The sequence below is a fragment of the Malaclemys terrapin genome, chromosome 7 (genome assembly GCF_027887155.1).
Source record: "Malaclemys terrapin pileata isolate rMalTer1 chromosome 7, rMalTer1.hap1, whole genome shotgun sequence".
NCBI lineage: Eukaryota > Metazoa > Chordata > Testudines > Emydidae > Malaclemys > Malaclemys terrapin.
In genome coordinates, this window is record NC_071511.1 from 120,532,598 (window position 1) to 120,544,760 (window position 12,163).

A 12,163-nucleotide genomic window follows, 5' to 3' on the forward strand; every position below is an offset into this window, starting at 1 on the left:
AAAGCACTTGCAACCCTTCTCAGCTCAGTATTGTCCATGAACATTATAAGTGTACTCTCTAGGCCATTATCTAAATCATTGATAAAGACATTGGACAGAACCAGAACCAGAACTGATTCCTGTGGGACTCCACTCAATATGCCCTTCCAACTTGACTTTAACCACTAATAACTACTCGCTGGGAACTGTTTTCCAACCAGTTATTCATCCACCTTATAGTAGCTCCATCTAGGTTATATTTCCCTAATTCATCTCCTGTCCTTCTCAAATTCTCCCTTCTCCTCCCTGGCAGAAGCAGTGCTATGCTCTTCTCCTTTCCCAGAGTCACTAATTCCTCTTTAAGGAGGGTCAAAACATTGGTAAGCAAGCATAAAAGCTGTTCTTTGCTGTCTCAGATGTATCTTCAAGCCCAGTGGCAACAGTAAGAACTCTCAGAAGACATGCCTGGCTACGTTCCTCTTCTCTTCCACGGGAAACAAAATCTAAAGTTGAGGACTTTCATTTTTTCCAATAATTCATTGGTTTTTGAACTACACAGGCAATTGCCTCCAAAAGGAAAGAGACAAGATCTACGTCCAGATCCCTGGGTCTTTTGCAGACTTTCAAAAGGAGATTTTCTAGATCTCTTCGGATTCCAAAGACAGTATAACCCACCTTATTCTTCTTCATTCAGCAAAAGAAGACATCACTACCAATACCAACAACAACAATCTTTTGCTTCTCAGTCATACAAGAAATGGCCATTCAAGCCCAAAATGAAGCAAAATAATTGGCCTACCACGGCTTCTTTGCTCGCAGTGAGACTGCAGGTTTTCAATGGTGTATGAGAGCCGCAAAGCAAAGTTGGATCCTGTTTTCCTTACATTTGGAGACCTTTTAAGTCAATGTTAAAAGATCACCACAGACAGATAGGTGTTGCATACTATAAAGAATGGTTATACCAGCCAGTCTGATACACTTCCTCCAAATCAACCTTCCTCTCCCTCTCTTTTCAGGAACCCCACTCATGGGACATTGTTAAGATCAGAGATCAGTTCTCTGCTAATGGAGAAGGTTCTAATAAATCTCAGGAATCAAGGGTTCTGCTCCTGCTATTTTCTAATTCCAAAGAAAGATGGAGATCTTCATCCAGTCTTAGATCTAAGGAACCTAACCAAGTACGTCTGGAAGATGCATTTCGGAATATTAACCCTAGGATCCTTTATTCCTTCCCTATCCTTTTTAGATTGGTTTATTCTTGATCTCAAAGAAGCTTACTTTCATATTTCAATAAGACCATCATACAGGAAGTACCTTCCTTTTGCTGTAAGGCAGGATCATTTCCAATACAGAGTCCTCTCCTGGGCACCCAAAGTCTTTACAAAATGTCTATCTGGAGTAGCAGCGTTCTTCAAGAGATGAGGGGTTTCTGTCTTTCTATAGTTTGATGACTGGCTCCTAATAGCAACCTCAGAGGATGAGCTGGAAGAGCTCACAATATTTGCATGCCCTCTATTCTGAAAGTTAGGTTTCTTTAATAAAATGAAAGAAATAATTACAGACCCCATCACAGAAAATCCTATTCACAGGAGCTCTTCTCGGTTCCCAAAGAGCAAAAGCTTACATTCTGAGGGAGCATTCCCTGAAGATAAAGTGTACCTTTCAATCTTTGCTGCTGAATCCATCTCAGAGAGTAACGTTTTTTTTCTATCACTAATGGGTATGATGGTACATATTTCACAGCTTATGCAAGGTTTAGGATGAAACTGCCCCAGCACTGGTTATAACAAAGAACATCAGACTGTCGGTACACAGAAGGGATATGATAATTACAGTTCCCAGGCAAATCCAAAGATTCATCTGGTAGTGGATGGATTGGGGAAATGTTCTGAGAGGGGTGTTATCCAGTCCTGTCCATGATAATCACAACAGGCTCTGCAAACACAGGCTAGGGTGCCCATCTCGAGAAGTTTGTAACAAGGGGACTCTGGGGTCGACAGGAAGGTTGTGTCCGTAGCAGCATTCTGGAATCAAGAGCAGTTTGGTTGGCACTCAGGTCATTTCTCCCCCAGATTCAAGGGTCGGTGGTTCAAGTGGCCACAGACAATATGACAGCAATGTACTATGTAAACAGATAAGGGGAAGCCCGATCACCACAACTTTGCAAGGAGGCAATGAAACTTTGGGACTGGTGCAAAGCCCAAAAGGTGAGTCCGATAGCTTTACATCAGCTGGATCCCTCAACCAGAACTAAGCAGGGAATCCACACAGATGCACAAATGGTCTTTGAAAGACTCTGTAATCAGAGACATCTTTGCTCTTTGAGGTATGCCAAAGATAGATCTATTTGCAATAAGATTCAACAGGAAATGCTGTTATTTTTGTTTCAGAGTGGGAGTGGATGCTCAATCTCTGTGTGATGGGCTGCCTGTCTCACACTGGGCTCTAAGGGGTTAATAGAGTTCTAGCGAAGGAGGTAGCCAATCAGAGAAGGGCTGAGAGGAGCAGCCAATCAGGGCCAGGCAGGCCCATATAGGAAGAGCTGCAGGGCAGAACAGGTTCAGTAGCTACCTGGAGCTTGAGGAGGGAAGATCAGGCTCCTAGCAGGAGGAAGGAGTACCAGCAGGGACTGGGGAAGCTAGAGAGGACTCCTGGCTACATACTAAGACTGGCAGGGTGAAGCCCTGAGGTAAGGACAAAGAAGGTGATGGAGGCCGTGGGGAAGTGCCCCAGGGAAATGAACTGAAGAGTCAGAGGGGATGCAGCAGGTGGTGGCCATCTACAGGGCCCCTGGGCTGGGACCCAGAGTATTGGGTGGGCCTGGATTCCCCCGGCCCCACTCACCACTGAGGAAGTGGCTGGACTAAGGGATGGCGATACTGTCCCCTGGAAGCGGGGAGCACAGTGTGTGGCATAGCCAGAGGGCTGTTTCGTGAAGGGGACACTGCGTTCCTGGAAGCGACGTGGGTCCAGGAACTGAAGTGATGGAGTCGAGATGACACCAGAAGAGGGTGCACCGGCTAGGAGAGCTAATTCACAGAACAGCCAGCAGAAGGCGCCGCAGTGGTGAGTGAACCCTGTCACACTCTGGCAGATGTGTTCCTCCTTGGATGGGATGCAGAACTAACGTATGCATTCTCACCATTTCCTCTGATGTTGAAGGTTGTGAGAAAAATAGGACTGGTCTTGGCCAGAATGATACCGATTACCCCAGCTTGGCTGTGACAGTCGTAGTTCATGGGTTTGCTCCTGCTTTCCAAAAGGAACTAGAGATGCTTGCCAGTATCAACAGACCTTCTGAAACAACAATAAGGGACAGTTTACCATCCTGATCCATTGTCATTGCATCTGACAACATGGGCAATCAGTCTCTAACAGTGTTGGAGAGGTCTTTCTCTATGCATATTCAACATGTTCTTCTTAATGCCAGAAGAAAATCAACTAGAAAATATTATGAATTAAAATGGAAATGGTTTTCACTATGGATATCTGATAGAAGATAGATCCTGTGTCAGCCCCGATTCAATCTCTATTAGACTATGTGTTAGAGTTAAAGCATAAAGGTTTCTCTGTTGCTTTGCTGAAGGTACATCTTACATGAAATAGCAGCTTCTCATATACAAATAGATGGTAAATCGGTATTCTTGCAGGAGGTTATTAAGTTTTTAAAGAGTTACTAAATGTGTACCCCACCCCCCATGAGAGATCCTGTGGCACCATGGCACTTCAATTTAGTGCTGTCACAGCTTAGGTCTCCACCATTTGAGCCCTTATCTTCGTGTTCCTTATTTCATCTATCAATTAAGACTGCCTTTATTATAGCAATAACATCAGCTAGGAGGATTAGTGAACTTCATGCTTTAATGGTTGACCCTTCATTTTATAAGGACAAAGAAGTTCTTCAGCCACATCCTAGATTCATTCCAAAAGTCACCTCAAATTTCCTTATCAATCAGTCCATCACATTGCCAGTGTTTTTTTCACACACACACACACGCACCCAACCTTGTTCGAATAAGGGGAGAATCAGAGCTATATTATCTGGATACAAAAAGAGTTTTATCCTTCTATTTGGATAGGACTAAAGACTTTAGATTGTCACTTAAATTGTTTGTTTCATATGCTGGTAACTGTAAAGGAAATCCTATTTCCACACAAACATTATCCAGATGGATCAGAGAGTGTATAATGGAAATTTACAAGCATGCTTGACAATTTTTCCTCCCCTGCTCACCCCTGACCCCCATCTGACTGTCGACTCCATTAGAGAGATTGCAGCCTTGGTGGCATGTTTGAAACACGTTCCAATAATAGAAATTTTTCGAGCAGCCACATGGCATTCAATAGACACGTTTCCAAGCCATTATTTGTTAGATATCGCAACTAGCTCAGAGGCACAGATTGGTAGATTGATGTCACAGTCCTTGTTCAGCTAGTGCTCCTTACCCACCAGCCAACTCAATATGCATACTGTTTTCTAAACTCTCCCAAGAGTGGGAATATGCAGAGCCCATCTCGCAGAACCTCGCTTCCAAGTAAGTAACTTTCATTTCTCCGTTACGCGTGGCTGTAAGTTCAGTACCCTTCGCAAGCATAAATTCAGGATGAAAGTAAAAAATGCAACGACCCCCAAACCTTTATTATCTGATATCACCTAAAGGAGGTAGACCCTGAGTTATGTGTCTCAGTCAACTGTAGGTAACTGTTTGCAGCTGCGTGCAGACACAATCACTATGTTTAGCAGCTAACTGCTCATATGCAGGGCCGGCTCTAGGCACTAGCGCTCCAAGCATGTGCTTGGGGCAGCACTTAACAAGGGGCGGCACTCCGGCTCCTTTTAATTTTTTTTCCTTGGGGCGCAAAAAGCCGGGAGCCGGCCCTGAGCGGAGGTGAGCTGCAGCAGTGGGGGGCGCTGGGAGGGCCGTAAAAAGTAACCCTGGGAGAAGGGGGGGCAGAGGAACCGCTCCCCCCCCAGCTCACCTCCACTCCACTGCCGCCTTCTCCCCCTCCCTCCCAGGCTTGCCTGGGATGGGAGGGAGGGGTAGGAGGGGAAATGCCACGTGCCCAGGGGAGGAGGCGGGGCGGGGGATTTGGGGAAGGGGTTGGAATGGGGCGGGGAAGGGGCGGAGTTGGGGCCGGGCCGGGGGGGCGCAGAACATTTTTTTTTCTTGGGGCAGCAAAAAACTTGGAGCCGGCCCTGCTCATATGTATCATTTGCAACAGTCCATGCAAGTATTTTTTTCCCCTCTGAATACCACTGGCCTCTGCTATTGGAACTGTGATTGAATCTTCAGGGGCTGTCAGTGGTAGCAAGGCTTATTTCTGCTTCCTTTCAGTCAGGTCCCAAAGTACACAGGCATGTTTTAGTTCCAGCATTTCAGAGATACTCTATTCAGTAGTGGGCAACAGTGTATACAGAGAATGACCTGTGCCTGAAATCCCCAAGAGCATAATTGTAAGTTAAGTGAGAGTAATTAAAGTATCATAACATATGGGACAGGTCTATAGAAAGATGGCTCCCCCGTGAGCAAAATTCAGTTTCCCTGGGCAAAGAGCAAGCAAAGTAGGATTTGCACCGGGGACAAACAGAAGTCCGATTTCTCCTCCCCCCCCAGGAGGCAGGGCACTTGTGTGGTTGAGCTGCAACCCCTGCGCTGTAGTAGTGGCCACGACAGGCTGAACCCCATTAATGAGGAGTTTGTGACAAGTGCAGGCTCACAGTTTACAGAGCTCCTGGGAACCACCTCTGCCATTTCCCAGAACTCATACAGCCCCTACCTATGCTCTCTGATGGAGCTGGCCACTGGAGAGCTTGGATCTATAACACACAAGAGGAATACATGCATAATCCGGGGTGTAGCCGCATAACCCCTCACTTCCCATCAGGGCCGGCTCCAGGCACCAGCGAAGGAAGCAGGTGCTTGGGGCGGCAAATGGAAAGGAGCAGCACCTCTGGGTCTTCGGCGGCAATTCGGCGGCAGGTCCCTCGGTCCCTCTCGGAGCAAAGGACCCGCCGCCGAATTGCCGCCGGAGAATGAAGCGGCGCGGTAGAGCTGCCGCCGAAGTGCTGCCGATCGCGGCTTTATCTTTTTTTTTTTTTTTTCCGCTTCGCCGCTTGGGGCAGCAAAAAAGCTGGAGCCGGCCCTGCTTCCCATAGCCTTTCCAAAGCCATGAACGGGCCTGGGGACTGTCACGCTCTCGTCCATCAGGCGTGCTGTTCATTTCCATTATAGTCAGAGTCTCCTGGCTGTCCACAGATCAGCCCTTTGACTTTGGAGGCACTGTCGCAGGAGCAGTGGATGCCAGAGAACACTTCCAAAGCCGTACAGGTTGCAGTTCTGTTCCTTTGTTGACTGTGTTTATCCTCATACTTTAATGTGATTCTTGCAGTTAAAAAAAAAGAGGTCAGGAAGGTACAGTGATTGTACTCTGTTTTGTCTCCAGTTATACAGTTCGGTTGAGTTTGGCAGAAGATGGCAGCTTCTCCAGGAGGGTGTCGCACCAAACAGGTTCTACTGGTAAGAAACAAAGTACATTTTTCGGTTTCACAAACACAGCTCCACCAGGTGTATGTGGAGGCGGTGGTGCTTTTGAATGAAGGCTCTGGAGCTGAGGAGGCATTGCCAAGGGAGATAAACATTGTCATCACTCAGACCTTTTGCTCTTCAGTTTTAGTATTGAGGTTAACTTTTTGTCATTTTTGTCTTTTTGTCCGCGCTTGTACAGCGCCTTGCACAATGGCGTTCTGGTGAATGATTAGGGCTCCTAGCCACCTCACTAGCACAAATAACAACAATTTGAGAAGTGGTTGTCATCTTCTTAGTGCTGACCATTGCTTTCTGCCGTGCTATTGCATGTGCATTACTTATATGGCAGTGCAATTGTCACTCATGTATATGTTCCCCTCAGCACCCAGTCCACAGAGAATATGAATGTACTTCAGCTCCCAGCTGGAAAATCCTGGGATTGTTGAAGTCAAGGGTAGTTTTCCCACTGACTTAAGCAGAGCCAGGCTTTCGCCCATAGTCCTTTAGCTCATGCTTTTAATTCAGGTTATCACTGGTTCAATCCCCAGTCGTGACCATGATGTTGGACATCATTACACTCTGCCATACAATATTTTTCTTCACTTCCAATCTTAAATCATTGTGCATTGTTGCCATGTTCTACTAAACAGGTGGCAAGTGTTCCAAGATTTCTAGTCCAATTTCAAGACCAAAGATATATGCATACATGTGGGATCAGTCATGCTGTATAAATGTTTCACCACTTCTCGGAATACTAGTCTACTGCAAAACTGTGACGTAGGCAGGAGCCTGTGCCACAGAGTTTGAAGTCAGAATTGGGTCCACCCATCCCCTAATTCAGGGGTGGCCATCCTGTGGCTTCGGAGCCCCATGCGACTCTTCAGAAGTTAATATCCGGCTCCTTGCATAGGCACCGACCCCAGGCTGGAGCTACAGGCGCCAACTTTCCAATGTGCCGGGGGGTGCACTGCTCAACCCCTGGCTCTGCCACGGGCCCTGCCCCCTCTCCACCCCTTCCTGCCCCCTCCCCTGAGCCTGCAGTGCCCTCCCTCCTGCCCTCTCCCTCTCAGAGCCTCCTGCATGTCATAGTATCATAGAATCTCAGGGTTGGAAGGGACCTCAGGAGGTCATCTAGTCCAACCCCCTGCTCAAAATGTCATGAAACAGCTGATCGGGAGGTGCGGGGAGGGAGGAGGAGGCGCTGATCAATGGGGCTGCTGGTGGGTGGGAGGCACTGGGAGCTGGGATGGGGAGGCTGCTGGGGGGCTGCTGACATATTATTGTGGCTCTTTGGCAATGTACATTGGTCAATTCTGGCTCCTTCTCAGGCTCAGGTTGGCCACCCCTGCCCTAATTTAACAGGTCTTACCTCTCTTTGGTACTAATATGGTCCCCTTGCCATAGTATCTGGTCATCTCACAATCTTCATGCACTGAATGTCTTTAATGGATGTTTCAACTGAGGCTTTAGAATCAGCTTATTATAGAGACAACAGCCATCCTCGAGGGTCAGATCTGGATCTGGGTCCAAACTTGCCTAAGATTTGGGATTGTTCAGCTCCTGTGGTTTTGTTCCGGGCAATTTCAAATCAGAGCCTTTTTAGTTGTATCCATCATTGCTTTATACATCAGTATTGATACACTAATATTTCAATATCATTTTGACAGCAGGCAGGTCTCTCTACAGTGCATGCCCGAAATAATGCACTGTAATTGCACTGACACTAAAGTGCTTGTCACTAAATATCTCCTCACCTTCAGGCAACAAGCAATTAGTGTAACACAAACCTGTGTGAAAAGGAAAGCATGAGCACATTGGACTGAGCACAATAAGTTGCGCTGGTCTATTTTCCAGCACAGATGGTACTACAGGCCATATTCAGAGGTAGGTCTAAGCTATTGTATGGAGGCTGGACCCTGCTCTCACTTCCACTCCTATACAGCCGGAGTCACTCCCATCAGTTTCAGATGGAGGTAGTAGTTTAACTGAGAGCAGAATCTCCGGGGTCTGGTTTACATTATCTTACATATCACTTTTGAATCTGGCCCTTAGAAGGAGATTCTTTGTGGGATAGTGTAGCAGGGTGCTGGTGCAAAAGCAACTAATTAACCCTTGCCCAGTCAAACTCCAATCAGGGGAAGCAGATTGGGGCTGATGGAAACGTGGCCGGCTCTAGGCACCAGCGTTCCAAGCATGTGCTTGGGGCGGCACTTCTGAAGGGGTGGCATTCTGGCCCTTTGGGGGCGGCTCTTTTCAAGGGGTGGCCCTCCGTTTTTGGTTGTTTTTTTTTGCTTTGGCAGTGGCATTCCATTTTTTTTTTTTTTTTTTTTTTTTTTGCTTGGGGCGGCAAAAAACCCGGAGCCAGCCCTGGATGGAAAAGGCCTGATGCCGGCCTGAGGATTGGCAACACCTGCTGGCCTGACAAGGGCTATAAAGGCTGGCAGGGAGCCAGAAGGCAGGGGGGCAGCCAGGGAGAAGTCAGTCAGTCAGGGAGGGAACTGGAGGTCTCCTAGAGGAAGGCTGGCTCTGCCTGGAAAGGAGGAGAGTAATCCTGTAAAACTTGTACATAGATGGACACTTGTGGTGGGATGAAGTTAAATTAATAAAGACACGGGTGTTGCACAATCCTGAAGCCTCTCTGAGCCTTATTGGGGAGGGCAAGCGGGCCCCAGGAAGAGGGGTGTGTCATGAACCGTGTTACAGATAGATACATTAATAAATAGTATAGCAACTGAATTGGGTCAGCAAAAATAGGACCCCTCTTTTACTCGCAAATTAGAGATGATCCCATGCCAAAAAACAGATTTTGAACACTTCAAGGGAGTTGGGGTCCACTGTTCTGGTTCGAATCACAGTAGAAGTAAAGGACATGGGCCAAAATTTAGATCCAGATCCATATTGGAATTTTGTCAACACCTCCCCAAAGTTTAGATCCAGGATTTTGGTTTGAACCTGTCTCTATTCCAAACCTTTCTCTTTCCCTTTAATCTGGACTTTGCTGAAACTTTTGCAATCTGGAATTTCCACTCCCATTTTTTAAAAAAATTGTTCATTCGTTTCTACCCTTCTGGCTTCCAGACAGGACCAGAAGCTTCCACGATATCATAAGATCATCTTTTCCCATGTTTCCCATGGTATTTCTGGCCTGACAAAAGCAGAAAGAGCTGAGAACCTTGTAAGAAAGCATGTTTTTTGAGCTGTCCAGCTATATTGCTTGAATGAGCATCCACACTCTTGAATGCTTATTATCCATACTAAAATCCAAGCGTTTTGAAGTCTGCCTGTCATTAAGCACAAGAGAGATTGATCATATATTGAACTGATGGACCCCAGCAATGAGAATAATGATGATAATGATTAATGTTCCTTTCCACAGAGATAAACCCTTGAAGTCCTCTGACAGTCTAACAAAAAAGAGAAGTAAAATGAGGAATTTCAAAAGCACTGCAAAGCAAAGAATAACAAATACGATTAAAAACTGCTCCAATCACCTACCCGTCTTCCCACAAACACAAACTAAACAAGAAACCAAAAGTTGTTAGTGTCGCCTAGAATGGGACGTCTTTGATTTTTTTTGGTCATTGATACATGTTAAACTGTGATTCTGCTTTTTGAGAAACTAACACAGTTCTAGAAAGGGGAGTTAGATTTTATTCTGGCTCACACATTCTAACCAGAATTGCTCACTAATTTCCATTGACTGGCCAAATTCTACCTTCAGAGTTCTGCATCCCCACTAGAAAAAACTGGGATTATTGATGACAGTATATGACAATACTGAACCTGGTTCTCCATTGGCCTGCTTTCTGATTCAATCTTTTCCACCAGTGCAAAACCCTGCTGAAACAGTTTAGTGTAAATGACTCCACAAGGAGCAAGGCAACAGAGAGGCAAGCCCATGGGGTTTTGCACATGTGTAACCCAGAGCAGAACCTGTTCTGCAGAATCTTTATTGTTGGTGCTGACATGCAAGCCAGAAAGAACCCAGCTTGACTCTCAGATCCCAGTCTGTTTTTATGGGGCTGACAGCTAGTGAGAACCTATCTTTATTTTTTAATTATTTTAAACTGAGCAGATATGATCTGGAAATCACTGGGACATGATCAGCTCAAAACCCATGATGCTACTTTTACAGTTGCTCTTCAGAGCAGAAGTGCACTTTGAGAGATAACATTCCAGAGTTACAGTCCTTCAACAGAGAAAATATTGGGTGAGATCCTCACCCTACTCTAGTCCCTTTACACTGGGCAAAAGGGCTCGAGCGATGCAAGGCAGCCTTAAAAGCACTGGTTCAGGTTGAAGGAGGATTCCCTTTGAGCAGGAACCACAGAAGACCGTGGTAAGCCTATGTTCCAAGAATCCCATTGTAGCCCAGGGGTAGGAGGTGAGCCAGGGACTGGGCTGGGAGTGGGAGGAACATGTCAGGGGTGGAGCTACATCACACAGTGCTACGGAGATTGTGGAGCATCCTGGGGAGATGGCGTAATTCAGATTGGTCCCTGGGGATGGTAAATTACTCCAGGATCTCTCCACCCTTTGGAATGGTCCAGGATCAGGAGGCCACAAAAGTGGCTTAAAGCCACCAGGCTAGGCTGTGAGGCAAAGCATTGAGTTTAACCCTGGGCCTTGGGCCCTTTCATGGTTGCATTTCTATATGCCATGCATTTATGTTTTATTTGACAAGAAAGAAACTTTCAGGAGGCTTTATAGGCTTTTAAAACACACTCTATTGCTAATCAGATCAAAGCTGAAATTCCTAATTGCTCAGTATTATATTTTAATTGCCATATGACCCTGCTATGGCCCTCACATAAATAGTCCTGGGGCACTTTAAGTCTTATGAATGAATTCACTGGGGGCTGCTAATGCTCCCGTAGAAAAAAATCTGACTGTAAATGTTACCAGAGAAACCACTGTCATCTTTCCCGCTGCCTTGTTTTTATATATGTTTGCAAGATCATTTTCTTTTTCTTATTTTTGGCTGCTACGTGAAAGTCCCCAGAGGAATTTAAACCACAGAAAAACATTAAAATAATCTGCTGACACCTCCTGCAAAACTTTGAGAAAACATTCTATTTAGAGAGAATTCAGCTGCTTGTAGATCATATGAACTCTGTATTCCTGTGTTGACTCCCTTCTAATGAAAGAGGGATTTCCATAAAAACAGAATCTTTGATTCTTCAGGGCTTATCGTTCCCCGTTTACTCCTTCACCTGAAGCTAAAAGTCATTCTCTGACATCCAGACTGGTTGCTGTGGGAGAGATTAGGATGCTACCTCAGGGAGATATCAGGTGTGGGGTACGCAGATGAACTCAAACCTTTACAACAAACAGGGGCCTGGGGCTTTCTCATCTGGCAAAAAGAGGGACAAGATTGACACTTCTCTCTCTCATAAGGGTGTTTTGAGGAAAACTTCATTAATACATGTGATGTGCTCTAACTGTGGTGATGTGCTAAGAACTGACATCTCCCATGATCACCACAGCCTGATGCAGTCCCTCAACAAGAGGGGAGAAAGTAGTGCATCGGAGAGCCCAGCCCATAGAATGGGAGCATAAGGCACTCAACTACAACTACTAGGAGGCACCGCAGCACCATTTTGTATCAAACTATTGCAGTTTTTGGATGAAGTATTTCCATTTTCAATATTTTGCTG

General features: G+C 46.0%; 1 protein-coding gene across 2 annotated transcripts in view; it reads left to right on the forward strand.

The window, feature by feature from the left end:
• The window catches only part of SORCS1 (sortilin related VPS10 domain containing receptor 1), a 417,040-nt gene that overhangs the window by 282,446 nt on the left and 122,431 nt on the right, over nt 1-12,163 (forward strand). For both annotated transcript variants that reach the window (XM_054033265.1, XM_054033266.1), the window contains exon 5: nt 6,424-6,497. In XM_054033265.1, the coding sequence (XP_053889240.1) occupies nt 6,424-6,497 (74 nt within the window). The remainder of the gene's footprint in view (nt 1-6,423; nt 6,498-12,163) is intronic.